We start from the raw sequence: 23,473 nt of genomic DNA, 5'->3' as shown, positions 1-23,473 counted from the left end.
CTAGCAACCGCATTCTCCATTTCCCTATCACCGCTAAGGTAGCGATGTATATGGTTTCTAGCAATTAAGCTTTGCTCTTCATCTCAAATTCATCACACCCGATCTCTGATTCGTGAGGAAGCAGCCCGATCAAGTCGAGGAACAAGGCCACAGAATTGACAAGGCCATAGAAGAGCATCGGTATAGCGCCAAAAAAGAGGTTTCCGATATAACCCCGTCGGAGAATAGTCTCGGCCAATTCTGTCCGGGAAATCTCAGGCGCAACGGATGACTCAAATGGCCCCATTAGCCTATAAAATGTCACGAAGGATGCACCAAAGCAGTAGATTAGCAGGATTTGCAACCCATGGTGACGATACAGCTCAAGTAGTCCTGGGGCACCGCCGAAATCCTTGGCCAACGTGCTCATGTACGCGCTGTGGTCGACGCCGTATTGGATACGAGATCCCTTGGCGGCAAGAAGATGATAATGGGGAGGATCCGTGGGCATCTGCATGCGCCCTGTGATGAGGGCCGTCCACCACATCACCTGTTGTTCGGCTATGGGTGGGATTGCGCCAACGCCGGGACGCACGAAGCCGATGAAAGCGATGTCTGGACGTGATGAATTGATAATGTTTCGGATTTGAGCGTCTGCTGCCGTCGGATATGACGGGTCAAGGTAAGGAAACGTTTGTTTGTATCTAAGAAATGTACCATTAGCTTGGAATTGACAGGTTATAACAAAATATGAGAAATATACCCCGAGCAATAAATCACGCAGTTTGGCTGAATGTTTCGGGTTTTCAAACGCTGCCAATCTTTTCTATCGGGGTTTGGCTGGAAATGGACTCGCCCCGTATCATCAATAGATTTCGGCCAGGTGCAAGTGTCAACGACTCGCTCGGATGCAGCATCCTCCGGAGGATCAATGTAGCGGTTGCCGATGTAGGCTAATAATGGATTGTGTGTCTTATAAGGACGATTGAGATAAGGCATCGCCTTGTTGCTCTTGTTAAGGAAAACAAAGGCTCTTCCCAATCGCTCTTTGGGAAGAGCGCCGACATGCTGGTTCATACCGGCCTGGGTTCCGGTCAGGAACCAGAGAACTCGCTTGATCACGAAGTCGGAAATGAACCAGCGTAATCTGCTTTGAGCGACTGCCCGATGGACGTATGCAGTTTCGAAGAGGTTGGTAATGAGACCATCAATTGGAAGGCCCCCACTGAAGGTCTTGCCGAATACCTGGAATCGGCTGAGCTGCTTAGGGAAGGAGAGGAAGCCGGTGCGGAAACACATAGTGACTGATTCGGCATCGGCTTTGATGGACTCATAGGCAATATCTTCAAATGTGTTAGATAGCTCTTTCTGGTTCGCTTGGATCAAACTCACCCATAGCTGTTTCACCGCATCCCAAGATAAGAACTTTCTTGCCAGCTACTTGATCACGGTTCTTGTAAAGCGATGAGTGGAATACGTCACCCCGGACATTCTCGATCCCTGGGATATCCGGAATATTCGGCTCAACATGAAGTCCAGTGCAGACGGCAATGTGCGAGCAGTCAAAAGTACTCTCCTTTGTATCGTCTCCATCATTCCGATCCACATAGGTCACTCGATGAGCCCATTTGGAACCATCATGGAGCGGAGACACGCGAACCACGGGACAGTTGAACTTGATATATGAACCCAGGTTGAATCGCTCAACATAAGACCGGAGGTAGTCGACGTATTCGGGCAGTGAAACATGGTCGGGAGTCCCAGGCGGCAAGCGGTGATCCGAGAACGTTGTCAACTGCTTACTGCTCACCAATTCGGCATTCTCGTAAGAGCGATAGTTGAATGTACCCCCGACATCAGACTCACTGCGGAATAGAGGTTAATACCTATGTGGGAACCAAGGCCTGAAAACATACGTTTCGAAGAGGTACGCCTCGATCTGCCGGTCGGGCTTGGATGCCTCCAGCAAGGTTTTCAGGGTCACCAGGCCACCAGGGCTGCATAATATTAGCGTTTGGAGAATTGAAGAAGGGCATGGACATACCCTGCGCCAATAATGGCCACTCGTATTGTCATCAGGGCTGTTCCTGGTGTTGTAGGAAGGAGGAAGATCTTCAAATGAGTGCGGCCTAAAATTGCGGGGGTTCCCAGCCTCCAAGAAAGCTTGGTCCGTGACGTTATCGCCGTGATCTTTTATTTAGAAATTAGTTCAGATTCATTATTCGCTACAACTCTTATCTCACGTCGTAGCATATCCTTCTCCAAGTTCTCCTGCGCAATCTGCTAGTATTTCTAGAGTATGGCAGTATAGCTGATTTCGAAAACTACTGTATAGCTAATCTGGGGCCACTGGGGCCCGGGAAATGACGCGGATAAAAGGGAACATGGAAAAGGCAGCCTTAAGAGCCCTTCGGCGGCACGGGCAGGGTCAAGTAAGCTTGTGGCCCTTGCGCCTGAGCGTTGAAGCGGTCAAGATAGAAGGAGAGTTATTAAAAAGATATTGGGACAACTCGTCAATGATTGCTTTATTGATACAGGATATCATGCCTTTAAAACCAAGCAAGCGGAAAATAATCTATTAGAACACAAAACGAAGCCACACACCAGATGCCGTCGCTCAGAAGTCATCGTCACTGCCTCCGTAATAATCATCCTCATCGTACCTGCTGTAGTTGCCGGCGAATGCATCATCGACGTGGTCATCCTCCATATCGTCATCCTCATCATCTTCCACATCGTCCGGATCGGGGTGCTCTTCCTCCCCAAGGTCATCCTTGCCGGCGGGACCGGAGACTGGCTCGGCTGGCTGGGACTGCGTCGGTGGCGGAGTGGGCCGAGGAGCAGAAGTCTGAGGACGGGTAGAGCGTGCCTTCACTGGGGTGGCTCGAGCTCCGCGGCGAGATACTGGCTCGGGTGCCCGACTGGTGCTTCGGCGCGAGGCAACACTGACGCTGCGACTCTGGCTTCGGCTCAAACTCTCAGCCTTGGCATTTTCGCCTGCTTCTTCTCCACCGTAGAGGTCATTCAGAGCATTGTAATTGATTTTTTTACTGTAGCCACGTCGTTCCAGCATCCGACGGGTCGCTTCTGCGGGAGTCGATGCACGAGAGCTGCGGCCGTCTTCGCCATCGCCCTCACCTTCGAGGTAGGAGACGTCGCCCATCCGGCCCTTGCGGCGCTTGCGAGGCTTATGGGAAGATGGACCGGCGGTTGCTTCGGCCAGCGCGCGCTTGAGTGCCTTGGCTTGTTGCGTGCGGAGGTACTCTTTGTTCTCGGAGACCCAGATAGTCTCTTTAAATTCGACTTCGGAAGGCGTCAAGAGGCAATTCTTGACTTCTGGATCATCCTCGAACTCGGTCTCAGCAATTTCGGTATCGTCGGGAATGTGCTTTTTCTGCTCGGGCTCGACCATGCTCTCAATCATGTTGGAGCCCTTGGCAAGCATGGTCCGCATCTCATCTTCGAGAGCATCTTCGGATGCAACTTGCTCCTCAGATGGGGCGGGAAGAGGTTCTCGCTTCCGCTTGCCTTTGATCTTAGAATCACCCTGATCCTTTTCGGTCTTTTCGATGACTTCGTTCACGGCCTTGGCAATGGAAGAACGCCGGCGTGTCTTCTCCATCAAAGCAGGGTCAATGGGCAGGTTTGGAATGGCAAAGCCATCGGCGTCAACCCTTGAAGGTTGAACCGATCCAAATTCGCTTTCGGTATCCCATTCAAGTTCTGCTGCAGTCTCTGCGCCCTTCTTGTTGATGTGACTTGGCTTGCGACCTTCTCTTGCTCGGGTGAAGGAGGGTGGATCGTGCGCATTTTCTAGTTGTACAGAGCGGAATTGATCAACCGTCAATTCTCCACTCTCGGTTGAGCTGAACTCGTTCAGGCGCTGGCTGATGGTGATTTCTGTCACCTTGACAACGTAGACCACCTCACGGACGGTTCGGCGGAAATTGTTCATTCGCGCAGCAAGAATCAATGCTGCACCACAGACACCGGCCGGTCGTCGACCGGTGGTCATCCAATCACGATTCATTCGCTGCACGATACGGACAGCCTCACCGGCGACTTGCATGGTAGCCGTTCCAAACTCCAATTGTTTGGCAAATCGGTAAATGAGACTCTCAGGGTCGATGGGGTTCATTAGAAAAACGTTTCCTCCCAGGCGGAGCTCGTCGAGAAGAGCTTTATAGGTGCGACCAAGTTTGAAGACGTTGATCATCAGTACATCGGCAAAATCGATCAACATGACCGTGTTGCCGTCCTGGCGACGACAAGCAATGTACAGACATACCGCAGCAACAGTTTTGGTTCGGCGACCTTGGATGAAATTCAATCCCACGGCGAGCTTGAAAACCTGGCCAGCAGCCTTCGTAGCACTCTCCGGGATGGTCAAAGCTCGTGCCAGCTGGTTGATATAGCGGTTTCCATTTGCTTCGGTCATCTCTCGACTCTCCATTGCACCACCTCGCTGGAAACCGGGGCCGAAGCTGCGCACATGGGTCTGGTCTTCTCCGACGAAAGTACCCTGAACAACAGCAGCACCGGATGAGGTCTCACCGAAGGTGACTTCGGACACGATGTTGGATTCACTGATGACAGTACCACATCCGGAGCAGACCTTTTGGCCTTCATCTTCAACGATGTGGGGAGCGGGGCAGCCTGGGTTGGGACAGCTTGAAGTCTTGGGATGTGTAGTCGGTCGAGAAGGTTGAGGGCGTCCGATTAAGGAAGGACGCCTGATAGGAGTCGGGGTCGGAGCCCTGGTAGTAGCCAGACGCCCGACAGGTGCACGAGGCCCGCGGGGCGTCACGCTGATGCGCGTGCCGGGCTTCGACATGAAGAAGGAAGATCGGGAATGGGGAACGGAGCGTGGTGGTAATATCACGTAGTCAGTCAGTCAGGCGAGTGGTCGAGATGCTTCAAAGCTCTAGAATTATTCAGACGAGATTCCAGCCGTATCAGATTCGCGTCTTCATAGCGCGCAGGTTGTCGATAAGGGCGACAATGAGGAAGGGGAAAAAAGTCGAGGATAAGAGGAGAGGTGGAGAGATAAGACGGCAGGAGGAGGAGGAGGAGGATGAGGAGGGGAGAGACAATGAGAGACAAGGACAATCGTTTCTCTGCCGAAGTATCAGTCGAACTTGGAGAATAATTCCACCCCGAGTACGTGAAGCGCGTAAAGTGATAAGTGATAAGAGCAGAGTAGAACGCGCGGGTGGGGGGGGGGGCGGTACCCAAGTGAAGTTTTTTTGTTCGGCGTTAACGGGTGGCTCAGCGGTGAAGGAGCTGTCGGAAACGGGCAAGGCACGCGTTCAACTCGGGGAGGCGGCCACGACCCACATTCTGTTCAGCGCTTTACGGAGATAAGTTCAGTGGGACAAGTGGAAATCTGAGCTTAAGGAATGCCGAGTTAATTTTCTACCGGGATAGTTCCCCGGTCTTCTCCAAAATTCACTGATATTCCGTGCTATTGTCCCTGTGGCAATATCACGTGATACATAAGTCAGACCGAAGAGAAGAGCACTAGTCCCAAAATGGAAACAAATGGGACTCCAATGTTGCCTTACTGCGCAGGCACCGACGACGCCCGATTCTGGACCAACGTGTGATTACTTTGATCCTTGTATGCAAAAAGCACATGGAAGGCGGTTGAGTTTCAAACTTCGAGTCTGAGACGTGCTTTTTCTTCTGAGGGCGAACCAGGCCCGACCTAGCTACATACTGCACGAACGTCATGGCTCTCAACGGCTGGAATGCTAATGCGGCATTTGTGCGTAGTTCGGCCTTCCGCCTTGGATCACGCACAAATGTCGCATCTTCGCCATTCGCGAGTCATCCACCCGTTTCCACTCTTTTTTTTTTTCTTTTGTCTACAAGACATGCATCAGACAGCCCCATTCGCCTTTGATCCTGACATTTGTTTCTTTATGACGTAGCCATCGCCGTCGTGGATGTTGTTTTCTCGTGGCGATTTGCTATATCAAGCTCCTACTACCCGCGCGGTACCCCTGGGCCCCTGGGTGTTTCAGAGACTCAAGACTTCCACCACATACATATTCGACACATACTTGCTGATTTAATTTTCCGACTTTCGACGCCACATCTTGGCAAGAAGTCTTTGCTGCTTTGATAAACGAAATATTCAAGATCCTGGAGATCATCATGTCCGGGACGAAGACTCCTCCCCGCACTCCAAATATGCAGCAACATGCAGAGGTTGATTCCAGGAGAAGTGTCTTCTGGGTCAGCAACGTTCACTGCTCTTCGTGCGTTGCCTATGTCACCGAAATTTTGTCCGAAATCCCAACCGTCAGGGATATCGACGTGTCGATCATCACCCACGAGGTACGCGTTACCCATGGCGTCTCTGTATCGCCTGCAGACCTCGTCGTGGCTTTGATACACGCTGCATTTGAAGTGCATCATGTTACGACGTATGATGAACGCGCAGCCGTGATATCCGAACTCGACACCACTTCATGGAACCATCGTGGATCAACGCTCTTTTCCACACCTCGAACCTCATATTCCAGCATCTCATCCAATATAAAAGACCGGCTGCACTCAAGCGGAGAGAAACGGCATATTGCCAATTGCGATGCATGCAAGAAGGAGGAAGCAGAAAGACTTTCCCGTCTGTCTACCCAGAGTGAGGCCAGCCCGCTGCATGAGAAATCCCCCGAGGCCGTCTGGCAGGCCCCTACTCCATCATCAGTGACTACATCCGAAACTCAGGTGGACCGTGATGCCTCATCGACTCCAAAGATCCCGCCTGAAATACCCGAAACGCGTCAGCCCTCATCGCAGCCAAGTGATGAATTTACCGCACGGATCAGCATCGGGGGCATGACGTGTGCATCATGCGTAAATTCTGTTACCGCTGCTGTCCAGGAACTGGAGTTTATTGGGGATGTTACTGTCAACCTTCTTACAAATAGTGCAACGCTGGTGTACTTTGGTCCCCGGGAGAATATTGACCTTGTCATCGAAAAGATTCATGATATTGGCTTTGACGCTTTCTTGGACGAAGTCAACCCAGTCCCTAAAGCACCAAGCCTCGACAGATCTTCGACAGGCTATGTCAGTGAGATTTCAATTACCGGCATGACTTGCGGCTCTTGTGTCGGGTCTGTGACTCGAGGGATCGAAGAGCTTCCATTCATTATAAGCGTCTCCGTGAATCTGCTCTCACACAGCGGAAATGTTGAGTTTAAAGGACGCGAGAACTTGGACAAGATCGTGGAGAAGATTGAGGACTTGGGATATGACGCTGCAGTCATTAGTGTGCACCCCTTGGCTAAGAGCAAGGACCAGGCTGGCCCTGTCCAAAAGAGAACAGTCTCTATTCATGTCGAGGGGATGTTTTGCCACCACTGTCCCGAGAAAGTCCTAGGTTCCTTGGACACTCTTCCAGATGTCACTGTGGAGGAGTCTCTCTGCGAGAAGAAACCCATAGTTAAAGTGTCCTATACGCCCAGCCCGCCCACCTTGACTGTTCGCTCCATACTTGCAACAGTCAACGGAGCCGACGGTGCTTTCACTGCAAGCATTTACCACCCACCTAGCATCGAAGACCGGTCTCGTGCGATGCAATTGTATGAGCGCCGCCGACTTTTGGCTCGGCTGCTATTCGTCTTTGCTTCAGCCATCCCAACATTCATCGTTGGCATTGTTTTCATGTCTCTGGTCTCATCGGACAACCCAATTCGCATGTATCTGGACCAGACAATCTGGTCTGGCAGCGTGACTCGCACGGAATGGGCTCTCTTCATCACATCAACACCCGTCATGTTCTATGGCACCGATGTGTTCCACACCCGAGCCATAAAAGAGATTCACGCACTGTGGCGCCCTGGGAGTCGAGTGCCAATTTTGCGACGCTTTTACAGATTCGGCAGCATGAACCTCCTGATTTCTGCAGGAACATCGGTGGCTTATTTCTCTTCCCTGGCGATCCTCATCGTTGATGCTGTTGTGGGTACGAAATCCAGTCCTCGTAGCACAACTTACTTTGATTCGGTTGTCTTCTTGACCCTCTTTATCCTCGCCGGGCGATTCTTGGAGGCCTACAGCAAAGCCAAGACTGGAGATGCAGTTACATCGCTAGGCAAACTCAGACCCTCAGAGGCACTGCTCATCGAGAGTCAGTCTACAAATGCTGAGAGTGACGAGGGCAATGAAGCCGAGTCAATGAAACGCATCAGTGTTGACCTCCTGGAGGTCGGCGACATCGTCCGCATCCCCCACGGCGCATCACCTCCGGCGGATGGCATTGTGGTTGGAGAAGCATCTTACCAGTTTGATGAGAGCTCTTTGACCGGAGAGTCTCGCCCGGTCAAAAAAGTTGCTGAAGACCAAGTCTACACCGGATCGGTCAATGTCGGTCATCCGGTGCACATTCGGATCACCGAGCTCGGAGGATCGTCCATGCTTGATCGAATCATTACTGTTATTCGTGAGGGCCAGAGCAAACGTGCACCTCTCGAGAGGATCGCTGATCTTCTCACCTCCCACTTCGTGCCTGTTATCACCTTGATTGCCATTCTCACTTTCATCATCTGGCTTGCTCTCGGACATTCTGGAGTGCTACCCGGCGACTACCTGGATGTCGCCCAAGGTGGTTGGACCTTCTGGAGCTTGGAATTCGCCATCGCAGTGTTCGTTGTGGCTTGCCCCTGTGGATTGGCACTGGCTGCTCCCACTGCGCTCTTTGTCGGAGGTGGGCTTGCAGCGAAGCACGGCATTTTGGTCAAAGGTGGCGGTGAAGCATTTCAAGAAGCCAGCCGCCTTGACGCCATTGTCTTTGATAAGACGGGTACATTGACCGAGGGAGGAAGTCTTAAGGTCTCCGACCACGAGATCTTGACAAAGGATAACGAACTACAGAAGGTCGCATGGGCACTAGCTCAAAAGCTAGAAGAGAGTAGCAACCACCCGATAGCCCAGGCGATCTCTGCCTTTTGTGCCTCGCAGCCACAAGTTGCTGTTAATTCCTCTGATATCCAAGAGATTTCTGGGCAGGGAATGAAGGGAACATTCACCGTGTCCTACGACAAGTCCGAACGGAAGGAACAGTACGAGGCTGCGATTGGTAACGAGCGTCTTCTTCACAGCATCCTACCATCTGAATCCGACACATACTTCGTCTCCAACTTGCTGTCAAAGTTCCAGTCCGCAGGTAAATCTACAGCGATACTCTCATTGCGACGTCTTGATTGCCAGTCCTCCGAACCTACACCATTCATTCCTGCAGTTGTCTTCGCAACTTCGGATACCATTCGGCCTGAAGCTATCGACATCATTGCTCAGCTCAACAAGCGCCAAGTTGAGGTGTTCATGTGTACCGGCGATAACCAGACAACCGCCCATGCCGTGGCAGACATGCTGGGCATTCCACGTTCCAACGTGATGGCCAACGTCTTGCCCGCAGAGAAAGCAAGCTTCGTGCGCCAGGTACAAGATAGATCAGTGAAGGAATCACCCACAGGCGTCAACCCGCAAAACCGGAGCAAGACTCGCCCGATCGTCGCCTTCGTCGGTGACGGCGTTAACGACTCCCCCGCTCTGGCCGCTGCAGATGTAAGCATCGCTATGGCATCCGGCTCTGACGTCGCCATCAACTCCGCCAGTTTCATCCTCCTCAATTCGGATCTGAGCACGATTCTCCAATTGGTTCTACTCAGTCGACGTGTATTCAACCGTGTGCGAATGAACTTTGGCTGGGCGGTGTTCTACAATATCTGCCTTGTCCCAGTTGCTGCTGGTGTTTTCTATCCCATTGTTAGTGGTCACTACGAGAAGACCGTTGGTCAAGAAACTGTCATGGTCAATGAGCACTGGAGGTTCAGTCCTGTTTGGGCGGCTTTGGCAATGGCGCTGAGCAGTATCTCGGTTGTGACGAGTAGTCTTATGCTGAGAGTTGAAATGAAGAGTATCAAGAGGGTTTTCAGGAAGAAGAACCGGGTTTGAAGGGTAGATAGAGTTACGCATCGTTTTGAGCTTTTGTTTTCTGTTTCAAGATATCCATCAATCGACTTTCATTATCGCATTTTGTAATTTGACGAAGCTATTCTTCCATTATCCTCCCTCTCCCCAAACCTCTGCGACCTTTTTACTAAGAGCCCTTTGGACCTTCTTTCGTCCAACAAGTGATTGTAGCTTGTCTGAGATCAGTGTTTCTCGGTCTTTCGGCTCTAAAGCCATGTATGCCTCGACCAGTTCCCGAGGCGTTTGCCATCGGCGCTGAATTTCAAGTGCTTTCTCACCCGTGATACCACGCGTGCACATAAGCATCTTCAAAAAGATATCACGTAAAGAAAGCACATCAGATTTGGAAGTGAGGGCGGAGAACGTGGAGAATGTGACACCGTAGGTGAGGGATGCATCCTTTGCACGAAGGTCGTCCAGGAGAGTGAGGTAGGATTGGGTGGAAGAGAGGCGCCGACTGGGAATGAAGGCAACCCTTGACGAGCTGGCCGGTTGGTCTCCACTTGATATGGAGGAGTCAAGTGCGCCGTACATCTTCCGCAGAAGGAGGGTCATGCGCGCCAGATACCGGATGGAGTCGTCCAGGTTCTTCGTTTTCTTCATGAAGTACCCATTGACTACCTGGGTTGAGGCTATAGCCGAGGCGACCATCTCTTGGTATTTCAATGCGCTCCCGTTCCCTGAATCGGGGTGGGTGACCGAGAATTCCTCGACTAAGTAGATGACATTTTTGATGCCTGAGCGGCGCAGACGGAATTTCTGTTCGTGAAATCGACCATCTTTGATAGACCCGATCAGATCGTCGAGACGCTTTCGTTCAATAATCCAGTCCAACATCACCTCATCACCTTCCTCGCCGTGACGTCTAAGAAATGCGGGATCTCGGCATTTGGCAACCCACATTGCGTCGCCCAATTCTAGAGCACGCACCTGAGGAGTGATGTTCTGTTTCATGAGCTCATTGGCGATGTAATCTCTGTCTGTCGAGGTGCGCACTTCTCGAGTGTCTAGCACCAATTCGACAGTGAAACTGTTCGGAGGGAGGATGATTGGTTCTGCGGGGCCTTCAGTGTTGGCAAACCGACCCAGAGGGTTGCTATCCTCAAAATCGGCATCTTCATCATCATCCAGAGTCGAGGGATCGGTGTTTTGAACTGACCGTGGTGGTTGACCTCGAGGATCGCCGCCAGGAAAAGCCATCATGTTTTCAGCCAACCCGGGAAGAGTCTTCTGGATCCGTTTGGCAACCTCCCAGCCATCCTCGGAGAGAGCATATTTCCTGAGGGGGCGACCATGTTCATAGACCAAGTCTTTCTGAATCAAAGTCTTCATAGAATTCCACGCAGTGTAGAATTTAGTGGGATCTGTGGGCGCTGTGAACGAACTGTCACAGTAAGGCTGTGCCACTTCAATTAAATGGGCTTTTGTCATGCCCTGAGATGAATTCTCTCCCAAAGTAGCCAGACCCAAAAGAAGCGCATACGGGCCAGAGCGCAGAGCTGGCACGTATGGTTTTACTTTGCGAGGCTTCTTGGCGGGCTGGTCTGCGACACTGGTGTCGGACGTTCTTTTGTTGGCTGTAGTATCCCGTCAGCGAAGAGGAGCAAATATTCCTCGAGTTCAGTATCACATACCTTGACCAGGGGGCTCGGGCATAGGAAGTCCATTCTCTTGGCAGTGAGCCTTGAGTTTATCCGTCAGGCGATCACACAGCTTAGGTCCCAGTCCATTCAACTGCTGAGCCTGAGACGGATGCTCAAAGGGCAATGGACATGCTTTCATCGACTCATAGGCCTTTTTGTACCTGGAAGGAACGTCAGAATGTCTCGGTTCGGCGAGGTACACGGTGGATACTCACACAGTCACGCCTTTGCTGTTCCGCTCGCGGGCCTGGTCGAGCCATTCTTTGATCCAACCCAGTAGCAGGGGGTTTGCACACTCCTCGGTCATCGTGACCTCGCAGCCATCGGGCTGCAGGGGAAAGGTGAAGCCTAACGTTGAGAGTCAAACGAGGGACGCGACGTGGATATCCTCTTTGGGAACGCGACTATCACGTGACCGATAGACAAGCAGCCTAGTTTTGGAAGGACGTCACACATTCGATCCAATGCGAATATTATTTGAGGCAAAAGAGAATGCGAGACGAATAATGGGAGTTCAATCGTTCCAAAAGTATAACGCGTCGTGGATGTTGGCGGGGCTGTATGGCTGTATCTTGAAGCCCGTTTTTGTGCAATGACGTCGACGGTTTTCCGAAGTACATACCAGGAAGCTTCCCACTTCCATGGAAATCGCTACGTTTTCCTACCCGCAAACCCCTCGATGATCCATAGTTTGTGCTTCTTCCTTTCACCAACGTCTCGAGATGTCCAAAAAGGACGAATCGGCCATGTTTCCGGCTCCAAATCGCAATGACAGTACAAGCGACAAGATGAACGAGCAACCACCCACCCCGGAAGGACCAACGGATAGCCATGTCTTGGCTCAGGTTGAACAGGATGAAAAAGGCATATCGCAACAAACCGGCGACACATCCCAAGTGACTGATCTCGGATGGATCACACCCGCCGGCCATATCGAAGAGCCGCTAATTGCTGGACTTTCGAATGAAGATCTGTGGATGTATATCAGACGATTTGACAAGGCAAGTTTGAACAAGAAGCACGGTGTGAATATGAGCTGAGTATGTGTAGCAAGTCTACAATGTCAAAGCTGTGCCGAATGCTCCGCTGCAGAAGCTTGATCTGACCCGATCGGATGACGATGATTTCTCTCCAGACAAGCTGCGCGCAACAATGGAAAGGTTCTACACAACAGTGGTTATTACATTGACGAGCTTTATCAAACACATCGCTCGCCTTCGATCCTGGAAAGAGCCTCGCCGGACGGGCGTCTTTTGCGCGGTAAGCTGAGATTCAGTGCTCATATACTTCATTTCATTAACGGGGCCCCGGAATAGGTTTACGTCATTGCTTGGATCCTAGACTTTCTGGCGCCGGCAATTTTTGCGGCTTTGATCGCTCTGGTCATATACCCACCGTGCCGACCGATCATGTTCCCGCCAGCGCCAATTGCTCTCGTCGACAAAGACACGGGAGGGGTCCAAAAGCCCAAAGCCGGAGTTCTGGGCTCACATGAAAGTATCACAGGTGCTCCTGAAAAATATAAAGGCGAGGCTGCCGAGAAAGAAGCTAGCAACTTGGTAGCAAGTGTTGCGAGCGTGGCTGTTGGCAGTGCAGTCGGAAAGCATGATCAGGGTGTCCCCGAGGATGCACCCCTAGAAGGGTCTGTACCGGATGCAATGGATATTGTATCTAACACCGCAGATGCGCAAAGCGCAGCTCGGGGAGAAATACCGTCCGATACCCACGACAAGACTCGGCAGCCTATGAAGCAAGCCGTCATGGATGGGGCAAACATGGCTATGGAGGTGGTAAGCGACATTACAGATACATTTGAAAAGTTTGGAAAGTGAGTGCTTGACATGAGTGGTTACAGCTATTTGAGTATTGACGTTTCCCAGTGCGTTATCCGCTACGCCGCCGTTTCCTCGACTCTCTCCTCGTTTGCGCCTAGTAGCCGTCCTGGCCCCGGCATGTCTCTTGTCAACTTTGATATCAAGCTATATATTGATGAAAAGCATCGGATTATTTATCGGCTTTGCTTTCTTCGCAGATCCTATTATTTGGCGCGGAATCGCTTGGTTGAACAGCAAATATCCCCGTTGGCAGAGGCTCCTAGAGTTGCAAAAGTAATTCAAGCAGCCCTTTCATACAGTTCCATTCACTGACAGATCCACAGCTCCCTTCTCAAAGGCATCCCAACCAATGCTCAACTCACCCTGACTCTCCTTCGAATTGGCGAAACCAATATGTCACCACTGCCGCCTCCTCCAAACTCACTTGACAAAGCTCCATCGCGACCCGCCTCACTCCATCATGAAGAGCTGACCCTCGGTGCCACTCGCGATGAAATCGAACAGGCTGCCTCGCACGAGCCTCATCTTGCGCCACAAGCGCCAAAGCCAACAGAAGACCCCCACGGAAAGACCCTGGCATCCAGAATCGTCGGCTTCTTTCGTAATACTACTGCAACAGGCGTGGAGAGCAAACGAGGAATTGATCGCATGCGAGCGACGATTGGCTCTCGTCATGCCAAGAATCGCGTCGGTGTGCTGCGTCCCAAGGGGAAGACGAGTACGCCCGTCGGGCCTGTCGAATTTCATGCCAGGTATAAAGGTAAGCGTGGTGCTGTGGTGATCGACTCGTCCCAAGATACCCCGATACTTTACTTCACAACCGATCTACCTCAACCCGGGGACCTGCAAGTGGAGAACCGGAAGAAGGGCTCGGTCTTCTTCAAGATACCAGTGAGTGATATACTGGAAATGAAGAAGCTGGGTGGATTGGGATGGAAAGGAAAGTTGGTCGTCGGATGGGCCATGGGGAGCAAGGAAGTTGTGGATGGCTTGCTCATTAAGGGCAAGGAGCCAGACCAATCGTACCAACTGACGGCGATGGGAACGAGAAATCAGCTTTTCAACCGATTGATTGCGATTGACGGACAGGTTTGGGAAACTTTTTGACATGATGCCCGGATGCGTGCTAAGAGAATCCCAGGTTTGGAAGTAAATTATTGTATTCCTTGCATTCAAGTTTCTATGAGGGGGAAGATGTAGGAGTTTCTGAAGTCATCTCGTGCATGTTATGTTCTCAACCAGCGGGTCGCTATTACATCTAGAATCTGAGGACCTGTGAAATTGACGCCGAAAATGACGGCTTTTGACGCCAGAAACGGCCGCCTTTCCACCCGTAACTTTGGACGGCGAGCGGGTGGTTCACCGCCCACCGCCCAGCACCATCACTATTTTGCACCCACCTAGCGCCTTTAGTTATCATCAACCTTGTCAGGAAGGAGATTTCTCAAGATAGCAAGGAAGGCGAGATAGTTGGTACCGTCATCGGTGCTAGCAGCAGGGATACCAGGGATGTCAGGTGCCTAAACCGTGAAGACCAAAATGTCAATTGGAATTCCCAGCTCCAGAGAGTCATGAAACGCAAGGGCGATGGTAAATACGTACTCCTGGATACTCTCAGTCGATATTGATGCCGTCGAGCCCATTGTCCTTGACGAAGTTCGCAATATTTTTGGCCAAGCCAGTTGATCAAAATTGTGGTACATGGCCAGTTGGCTGGGTTGGGTCCCGAGACCGCACATCGAGTGGGACACGCATTAGATCTCCCTTGATACCCAGGACTGGCAGGGAGCCGAACGGGTTCCGAGATAGCAGTAGTTGGACGGACAGAAAAGAAAAGAGTCAAAAGAGTGACACGAAAGAGAGTGAGGAAGGCACTCCGCGGCTTCCGCTACGAAAGCGAAGTAGACGACCACGACATAAGCTATAGTGGAATTTGCTTCTTGTTCTTCTCCATGATGGATGATGAGCCCGTGAGCTTTATAGGTTAGTAGACCTCCCGTTTGATTTCGATCAAATCTCATCGGAAGTAGTCTGCCTCGCGCTCGCACTCGGTGGAGACAAATTGTAGGAGACAAGGGTCGCGAAGGGTCCGAGTCGCGAAGCAAACATAGCATAATGCTAGTACTAGCGCAGTGGGATGAAAGTAACCACCGTACACTAAAAAGACACTAAGAGGCACTAAGATAAACTAGTATTATTAAAGAGATTCTTGTACACCGTACATGTATAGTCAAAACTGGGATACTAAGTGGGACTAAGTGGGAAACCCCGACGTCCCCCCGTTAAACTGAATTCCCTTCCATAAAATCCTTCGCAACTCATTCATTACAACTTGGGGCTTACACTCGTTCAACTTCTCTGTCTTGCATCGCAGCATCGATCGCTGGTCCAACGAGCACGATGAGCTACCCCAATATGGGTATTTTTGAAGTGGACTTGGTGTTCCCACGCAATGTTACCTATACCCCCCAGGCGCTGATGCCCATCGTGTGGGCGCTGCAGAACCCAAGCATGGCTCCCCCATTAGCGAGCTACATTACTTGGAACCTATGGGAAGGCAACAACTATAGCTCACCAGGCTCCCTCGACGGGGGGCTCATTGAGCTGCTTGAGGAGGACCCATCCAGTAAACGGCTGATCTCGAGGTTCTTCAACACCATTGACTACCCAGATGGATATTGGAATTTGACTTGGTCTCTGGAAATCTCCAATTGCTCTCGGTATTCGGGCCCACCCCACACCCTCACGCGAAGTGGTTCTACCGTCTTTACGATTAGTAAATCGGGCCAGGAACCCGATCTGGTGGCTGCCACTTCTGCCGGTCAATGTGGCGCGATGGAAGCATATGCCTTCAACGTGACATCCTTCGGTTCTGCTTGTGGTCATCTCGGCCAGACTCCAACCACCAATCCGTGCGCCGTGAACATCAGCTCATCAGCCGCCTCCAGTCTATACGCCTCGGCCACCGCCTGGGCCTGTGCACCCAATACTCCCGTGAATCCCAACGTGACCTGTCCGACCATCACCAGCACGTCTTCTGCCAGCAATCCGGCGAGTCGATCGCGCATGGCCACAGCACCGGCCTTGTTGATGCTACTGGTCTGGGTAATCAACCTCATCTTGATGGGGTAGATGAGTTATCCCCTACTATCATGTAGTCTGTTATCACTTTGTTATAACATGTGTGTTTTATTAGGGGGTTGATACTCGCACCGCCCCTACCTGATTTTTTTAGGCATTCATCCCAAATAGGTTTAGTCTGTTGAAATAATTCCACCGCCCGGGTTTCCATGTTCAATTCCTCAGCTTGGTGACCAGCTTTCCTGCGTGTCCTCCGGAGTATGGCATGGACTTGACAATAACATGTGTTGCAGTTGTTAAGGCTTGATATATGACACATGGTTGTTTAAAGTAATATCTGGTATCAATGAATAGATGGAAATGCCCGATATTCCACGAACGCCTCGACCACGAATTAGCAGCAAATGCCTTCCCCATGCCAGCCTCTTCACGGAGGCAAAAAAACAGAAACAAAAATTAAGTAAAAACCAAAATCATCTTTCAAGGGGATGGTAGACCGGTGTATGTCAGTCTCGTTCATGCAGGTGTGACATCGATGGGATCCGGCTTCTCGGAGTCCTCGTCTTTGGGTGCATCAGTCTGTTCCTCACTAGCTTTGGTAGACTCATCGGCAGGTCCCCTGTCTTCTGTATCATCATTTTCGCCATCGTCGTCTTGTATCTCATCATCACCGCCATCGTCATCTTCTTGGGCTTCCTCGCCAGGAATCTCAGCCTCGCCTTCGCCTTCATTGTCGTTGCCATCTTCGTCCTCGTCCCCATCTCCTTCGTCTCCTTCGGCTTCATCGCCACCTTCGTCACTGCTGCCAGCACCCTCATCCTCGGTGTCGACAGTACCCGAGTCAGTCTTGTTCAAGTTCGGGAATAAAGGCTTCTCCAACTTCTTCGGTTTTAACTCGTCGTCGCCTTCGTCATCGCTGTCCTGCGTGCTGTTGGGGTCACTTGGCTGTACAGCAACATTGTTTTCTGTCGTTGATGCTTGCTTCCCAGGCTCTTGAGGAGCAGAAGTAGGTCCTGATGTAGCAGTCGTACTGGGTCTTCGTGGTGCTGATGAGGGCTGTTCAGGCTCCGTTGCAGCGGTGAATTTGGCTGTAGTACGAGGCCCCAGTTTGAGATTGACGATTGTATCAGCTCGTTTCTGGATGTCTCGACGGGCAATACCCTTGGTGCGTCCTCGGGGTGCCGGAGTGTCAGCGGCTGGGGCAGAGCTTGCCGGTGTGGACACCTCGGTAGTGGCATCACCTGCCATGAGAAGATGATCGACCTTCATCTTCTCTTTGTTTTCCTCGTTGACCTGCTCGATGAGCTGGGGCATGTTGAGCTCGTAGACGCGGGCGTAAAGATCCGCGATAAGATCTTCAAACATGGTAACTTTCATCAAGTTGTTATTGAGCTTCTTCAGCTCCAGGGAATCACGAATTAGCTCAAGAAGTGGCTGACTCTCTGCCGCTAGTTGATTCAAGTCTTCGAGTCGGGCTGTCTTGGTGGAGAATTCTTCCCAGCCAATAGGCCTGAAGACACCTTCCTCGTGTCCCTCTTTGATGTGCGCAGCTCTCCGAATCATCTTGGCGTACGTTAAGCAAATATCCTCCCACAGCTTGGTGTGATTGATGAAATCGCCTTGCTTCTTCCTCACGCGTCGAAGCAATTGATCTAGACTTGCACGATCGTCGAGTTCATCGAGAAGGTCGACGAAGAAATAGACGTAACGGGTTGTGTAGACAAAGTGTCTTCCGGGACGTTCGTACTCAGGACGCCACACTTGAATGGTGAGCGTCTTGGTAAAGATCTGAGACAATTCTTGTTTTGCTGCGGCTGCTGCTGCTGCGTTCTTCTGATCATCATAAATGACATGCGCAGCCTGAGAAAGTTAACGGCTAAGGTCGAGGTAGTTAGAAATACGGGGGGTTGTACCTTAGCGCTTATCCTGTGATGCCAATTCGACTTATCGCCGCTCTTAAACTTCTTAATGACCTCAAGGATGTATGGTTTCCAGCCCTCGGTGCTATCAGGAGCATCCACCTTGCGAGCCCATGGCGTCGCCAGAAGGACTTGGCTTCCTTCGACGGGCTGATTTTGTGGTCAGCTAGTAGTAAAAACGAACAACAGGATTGCACTTACAGTCATCTTTCCGCTCACGACGAGTTTGTGAACCACAGACAAGAGCTTGAAATGGGGCTCGAAGATGGGATCAGAGCGGGAATCTTTTCGTTGCGGAAGGGCTGCGATCGCATCAATAAGAGCGTCAACTACATCTTGCATTTCAATTCGCTTTGAAGTCGTTCGCTTCGAGTCGTCGCAATTGAACATCTTCCAGAGACACTTGCTGAGGAAGTACTGCGTTCTGTTCGACCGTTAGGAAGTCAATATTCAAAAGGCCCTTGGATTTGGGGAAACTAACATCCAGCGATTTGGTTTGTCGGTGACTGCCCTTCTGAGAAGATTGCTGGCGAAGTTCCAGACCGTGTATAGAGACATCTCTTTAAATGGCTGGCTTTTGTACATTTGTTGACTCTCTGCATTGCTGAAGTGACGAGAGAAATCGGTGAGGCCAAAGGCACCCATTGAAAGCGGCTCCCGAGAAGAAGAGTACATGCGAATTCCGAAATCGGTGTACAGATCTGATAAAAGCGCACGAGTTTCTGTCGTTGGCTCCGCGGTTCTGATGGCTGTGGAGACGGCCATTGCATAGCAATGGATGGCGTATCGCTGGATGGTTGCCAAGTCACTGCGATTGTTGTTGATCTTGTCCGCAGCCCAGGTGATGTCTTCCTCCAACTTCGCATCATAAGCCTGCGCGAGCCGATACCAGGTCTCCCATCTTCCAGTCCCATGGTCCAGATCCTGCCTGAAGAAGTTGATGGCATCATCTAGCTCCGAAGTTGACCCCGGACCGAGCCGTTTTTGAGACCGGAATTTGGTGAGCGCAGCATGACCGAGGAGAAAATACCAGCCTTTCGCCGCGATTGTTGCATTTTCTCCAGGCACTGTCATCATGGAGAGGTCCGTTACGCCCTGGACGGCGCGAAGAAGATTCGAGGGATTAACTGGGGCCTTGATGTATGCATTGAACACACGACGGTTGAAGCTCATTTGCGGCGATTGCGATGGAAGCTTTGCAGGGCCAATCGCCTGTTGCATCTTTTCAATGGTCGTTTTCAACTCGGACTTCGACAGGTCCTTCATATTCATCTTCTGTGCTTGTCTCATAACAAAATCGATCATTGCTATGGCTGTAGGGCGATCCAGTTTTTCAGGGGAGCATCCATGATCAGCAGTTCCATCAAACGGCGAAAACTTGATACCATGGAGGTCGAAAAGAACCTGGCAGATGTCAAGCTCATAGTCTCCTTTGGTCTCAAGATCGAACAGCTCGGATTTCATGAGTTTCAGGAAGCGCTTTTGGGAGTATCTGCACATGGAACGAATGCCAAGCGCATTGTGTACGCACCGAAGTAGTTGAACACGATCTTCCAACGGCTCATCGAAAAGGTCCTTGTTCTGAGAAATTGCTTCCACGAAAAGGGTATATTGCAGGATCCAGCAGCGGACGTATAGCTCCCGCAACCTTTCCTTGAAGTTCTCCAACGATTTGGCTAGAGACCCACGAAACTCGCGTCCGGAGGTTTGGCCTACCCGTACTGAGTCTTCATACAAGATGAAGCTATGAAGCAGCCTCACCAGTCGAGCCACTGCAGATATGGAAGCTTGCAAATGTTCCATGTCCACACACTCATAGGCTTGTTCTGACTGCTGCAGGATGAGAGGAATGGCTTTAGCCAAGATTCCATCAAGTGACTTGAGCCAGCCCAGCATGGAAAGCTGTCGTTGTCCGTCTGTTTCCTCGATATGCTTTGCATCTTCAAGTTCTGTCATAATCGTCTCGATGCTTCGTAAATAACAGGACACAACCTTGGGAGGATAGTCGATAGCTTGATATGCTTCTTGGAGTCTCCGCCAGAGAAACAAGCGCAGGGTGGCATCTCCTCGGTCAAGGAAGGAAACCATCTCGGTAAGATGTGAAGAAGGGGAACTCATTTCACTTTGCTCAGATGACCCCTCCACGTATTCAATTGACGAAGGCTCAAGAATAGGTTCAATGGCTTCAATCAGCGATACTGGATCTTCAGATTCAGAATTGAAAACCTTTGCGAAGAAATCCATGCACTTCAGCTTCAGGACTTCTTGGTCGATCGTGGCTGCAGACATTTCCGACATGGCGGAGTTATTTACAAGGCTGATACTTGGGTCGCCAATCGACTGCAAAATATGCTTTAGATCTTGAAGACAAAGCAAAATGTGCTCTCGTTGAGATTCGCCAGCAAGGTTTACATGGAACGCCGATGTCCATAGATGACGAAGAGCAATATTTTGTCGGCATTCATCGGACGGGCAGTGATCAATGAAATGATCCAAGGAAGATCTGGCGAGCATTCCCCATCTGGCTAATCGATCACTCTGGGCCAGTCTTTTCGCTTGGCTCGTCTCACTGCTGAGGTTTTCAACAGAGGCAAAGATGTCCAAGTGAAGCTCATAAATAGACTGGATCATTTCAAGTTCGAAAAAGTCCTTTGTCTGGTAATGGAAAGGAGCTTCGTCGTTCGAGTCAAGGATGCGACGTTCGAGGTTTGCGATAAGCTCGCTCAGCCTGGAATAAAGAAACTCGTCCTCTCGAAGCAAGAGAACCAAGACAGTCTCCTTGAGTCCACTGGGCCACAGGAAAAACTCATATGCCGATTTCATGACCGGCCATTCCGAGGAAGCTTCTCCAAATGCCGGCATAAGTAGGCATTTGAGCCATTCGAATGAAGTATCGTGTGGGTGTAGCCACTCGCTGTTGACTGAGTCTGAAAAGGAATGCAGTTCCTCTCCAGATGGCAATTCTTCCTGGAGTGTCTGCTTGCGAGTTGATTTTCTTGAGTGCTCAAGGAAAACAGCCAAGCCAGACTTGCTAGTGCCCCGAATATCCTTCAGAGAGGAAAGGTCGTCTTTTTGATGCATCAAGCGGGACTTCGCATCATCCCAACCCTTGAGAGTTCCACGCAGGTCATGGATTAATCTGGATTCAGTCTCTTGCGGAGTATCTTCGGCATCGATCGCAGCTGTTGCCTTTTCTCTCAGACCTTCGATGCTTCCTAGCGCTTCAATGCCAACCTTCGAATACAGAGAGCTGACCGTGTTGAACATCCAGTCATCCGCATTGACGAAAATCTCCAGACGACTCTCGTAGTATTTCTCTTGGTCAAAAGCAATCTCCTCCGGAACTATTAGTCCGTCGGCGTTGGACTCACGCGCTCGTGTTCGCCGACTCTTCATTCGCCCCTCTTGCTGTTCGTCGTTTGCGGCTGATGCCGACGATCTTTTACGAGCTCCAGATGGGGATTTGGGCTCCGTTTCCTCAGCCTCGGCCTCGGCATCGTTTTCAGCAACTTGTGCTTCGGGCGGTTGCACAGAGTAGTGACCTTGCAATGACTCCCTGAGCTGCTTCTCTGCACTCTGGTCGATTGAGGACTGCTCTTCAGGTGCCTCATTTGGTGCTTCGGTGGTCTCCACAGGCGGCTTCTCGGGCTCCGTGCCTTGCTCGCCCTCTTGCACCATGTCCACATCTTCATCCATAACTTTAGGTTCGTCGCGATCGAGCTCAGGAGCTTTCTCTGCTTCCTCCGTTTTTATAGACTCGGCCGCTTCCGAGCCTCTCTGCGGTAAATTTATGCGAATAGACTGGCTCGGAGCGGCCGCCAGCGACGCCTCGTCCTCAGCATCAAGTGCTTGAAGAATGGCTTTCCCAACTGATTCCCAGGTTGAACTCGAAGGAGTTATCTCCCGTCTAGAGGTGGAGAGAGCAAGAGGGCCTTTGGACGGATCAAGCGACTCCAAATCGGCTGGAAGATTGGGTAAGTAGGGATACGAGTCTTCGTGCTGCTTGAGATATTTCACGAGAGCCTTCTTTGGCTTCTTGACGGGGACTTGAGAAGCAGATAGCCCATCAAAAAGAGACGTGAGAGTGCTCCGCAGACGCTCCTCTGAAAATATCTCCTCCAGCCCAAGTTGTTCTGAACGTATCTCTAGACGATTGTCGTCATCTGCCAGCACACTCTCTAAGCAGAACCGGTTCAAGCGGTAACTCTTCAGGGCACTGCTGAGCCGTGCACTTTGTCTCCACAGATTGAGATCGGTGTCATCCCGTTCCAGGGCATCCGCAAATGAACCCAAAGCTTCCTTCGTTGCCTTGATTGTCTTTTGTGCTGTATCCTGTGCAGTGTCCTGGCGCGCATTCCGTACAGTATCTTCGAGCGAGTCGAGAAGGTATCTCCCGTGGTTCTTGTAGGATAGGAAGAGCGTTTGGAACAGACTGGATGTCGAATCGTTGACATTGAAGGCGACCGCTTCGGTAGGGCTTTCATCGACACGGCCGGCGCTGTGCGTATCTGATTGCCGCGCCTGCTTGAAGTCCGAGATGGATTCAGGGTATTTAAAGATCTCCGAGCCGAGAAGAGCCTCGTATGCTTCCGCCGCTTGATGATAAAAGTCAGGGCCTTGTGCATGGAGCTTCAATGCACTCTGATATAGCTTCAGAGCCTCTTCGATCTGAAGCTCCTTGGTATCGTCGACCTCCTCCTCAACGGCGTCGTCGGGCTCAACGTTCAGAGCGACCCAGCTCGCCATGGTGGGGGCTCCGCGTAGGGCGTACTCAAGGACCAATATTTAAAGTGAATAAGGTCTTCGGCATCGCACAGAGGCCTCGGTGAGAGCGAAGGAAAGTAGATTGAAGGGACACGAAAGACGCAGCTCTAAATCGCGGTCCGCGCGTTGGCCCAAACGGGCAAGAACGCTCTCCGCCTTGTTGCCTGGGCGCCTGATGCTCTTTCAGGCAAACAGTGTTGTCGACAACAACTTCCCCTCGCCATCTTCAGAGGAATAAAAGCACCACGCCGAGCTTGACTAATACTCG

The 23,473-nt window shown here is 51.2% G+C and overlaps 7 protein-coding genes across 7 annotated transcripts; 3 read left to right on the top strand and 4 right to left on the bottom strand.

Annotated features, from left to right (window-relative positions):
- Positions 1-64: 64 nt before the first annotated feature.
- On the bottom strand, positions 65-2,072 carry N7498_003625 (flavin-containing monooxygenase; the record flags this gene model as incomplete). Its single annotated transcript, XM_058450687.1, has 5 exons — positions 2,024-2,072; positions 1,896-1,976; positions 1,372-1,844; positions 743-1,322; positions 65-683 (listed from the first exon to the last, which is right to left on the bottom strand). Exons 1-5 carry the CDS (start codon positions 2,053-2,055, stop codon positions 65-67), a joined length of 1,785 nt encoding a protein of 594 aa, XP_058310149.1. The 5' UTR covers positions 2,056-2,072.
- Positions 2,073-2,596: 524 nt separating this feature from the next.
- On the bottom strand, positions 2,597-4,813 carry N7498_003624 (transcription factor TFIIIB subunit BRF1; the record flags this gene model as incomplete). Its single annotated transcript, XM_058450686.1, has 1 exon — positions 2,597-4,813. One exon carries the CDS (start codon positions 4,811-4,813, stop codon positions 2,597-2,599), a length of 2,217 nt encoding a protein of 738 aa, XP_058310148.1.
- Positions 4,814-6,138: 1,325 nt separating this feature from the next.
- On the top strand, positions 6,139-9,945 carry N7498_003623 (putative copper resistance-associated P-type ATPase; the record flags this gene model as incomplete). The annotated part of the gene is made up of 1 exon (XM_058450685.1): positions 6,139-9,945. One exon carries the CDS (start codon positions 6,139-6,141, stop codon positions 9,943-9,945), a length of 3,807 nt encoding a protein of 1,268 aa, XP_058310147.1.
- A 108-nt stretch (positions 9,946-10,053) lies between these two features.
- Positions 10,054-11,913, bottom strand: N7498_003622 (crossover junction endonuclease MUS81; the record flags this gene model as incomplete). Its single annotated transcript, XM_058450684.1, has 3 exons — positions 10,054-11,540; positions 11,598-11,767; positions 11,822-11,913. The coding sequence occupies 3 exons, from the start codon at positions 11,911-11,913 to the stop codon at positions 10,054-10,056; spliced, it is 1,749 nt and encodes a 582-aa protein (XP_058310146.1).
- A 415-nt stretch (positions 11,914-12,328) lies between these two features.
- N7498_003621 (DUF3292 domain-containing protein) lies at positions 12,329-14,548 on the top strand (the record flags this gene model as incomplete). The annotated part of the gene is made up of 5 exons (XM_058450683.1): positions 12,329-12,629; positions 12,676-12,866; positions 12,923-13,434; positions 13,487-13,714; positions 13,765-14,548. 5 exons carry the CDS (start codon positions 12,329-12,331, stop codon positions 14,546-14,548), a joined length of 2,016 nt encoding a protein of 671 aa, XP_058310145.1.
- A 1,293-nt stretch (positions 14,549-15,841) lies between these two features.
- N7498_003620 (uncharacterized protein) lies at positions 15,842-16,573 on the top strand (the record flags this gene model as incomplete). Its single annotated transcript, XM_058450682.1, has 1 exon — positions 15,842-16,573. The coding sequence occupies one exon, from the start codon at positions 15,842-15,844 to the stop codon at positions 16,571-16,573; it is 732 nt and encodes a 243-aa protein (XP_058310144.1).
- A 465-nt stretch (positions 16,574-17,038) lies between these two features.
- hir3 (putative transcriptional corepressor of histone genes (Hir3)) lies at positions 17,039-23,187 on the bottom strand (the record flags this gene model as incomplete). Its single annotated transcript, XM_058450681.1, has 4 exons — positions 17,039-18,382; positions 18,436-18,591; positions 18,643-18,865; positions 18,923-23,187. The coding sequence occupies 4 exons, from the start codon at positions 23,185-23,187 to the stop codon at positions 17,039-17,041; spliced, it is 5,988 nt and encodes a 1,995-aa protein (XP_058310143.1).
- Positions 23,188-23,473: the final 286 nt, after the last annotated feature.

The sequence above is a fragment of the Penicillium cinerascens genome (assembly GCF_028974065.1).
Source record: "Penicillium cinerascens strain IBT 15544 chromosome Unknown contig_24_segment0_segment0, whole genome shotgun sequence".
Lineage (NCBI taxonomy): Eukaryota > Fungi > Ascomycota > Eurotiomycetes > Eurotiales > Aspergillaceae > Penicillium > Penicillium cinerascens.
Note: the sequence above shows the minus strand (reverse complement) of the source record. Positions and strands in the feature narration are given on the sequence as shown.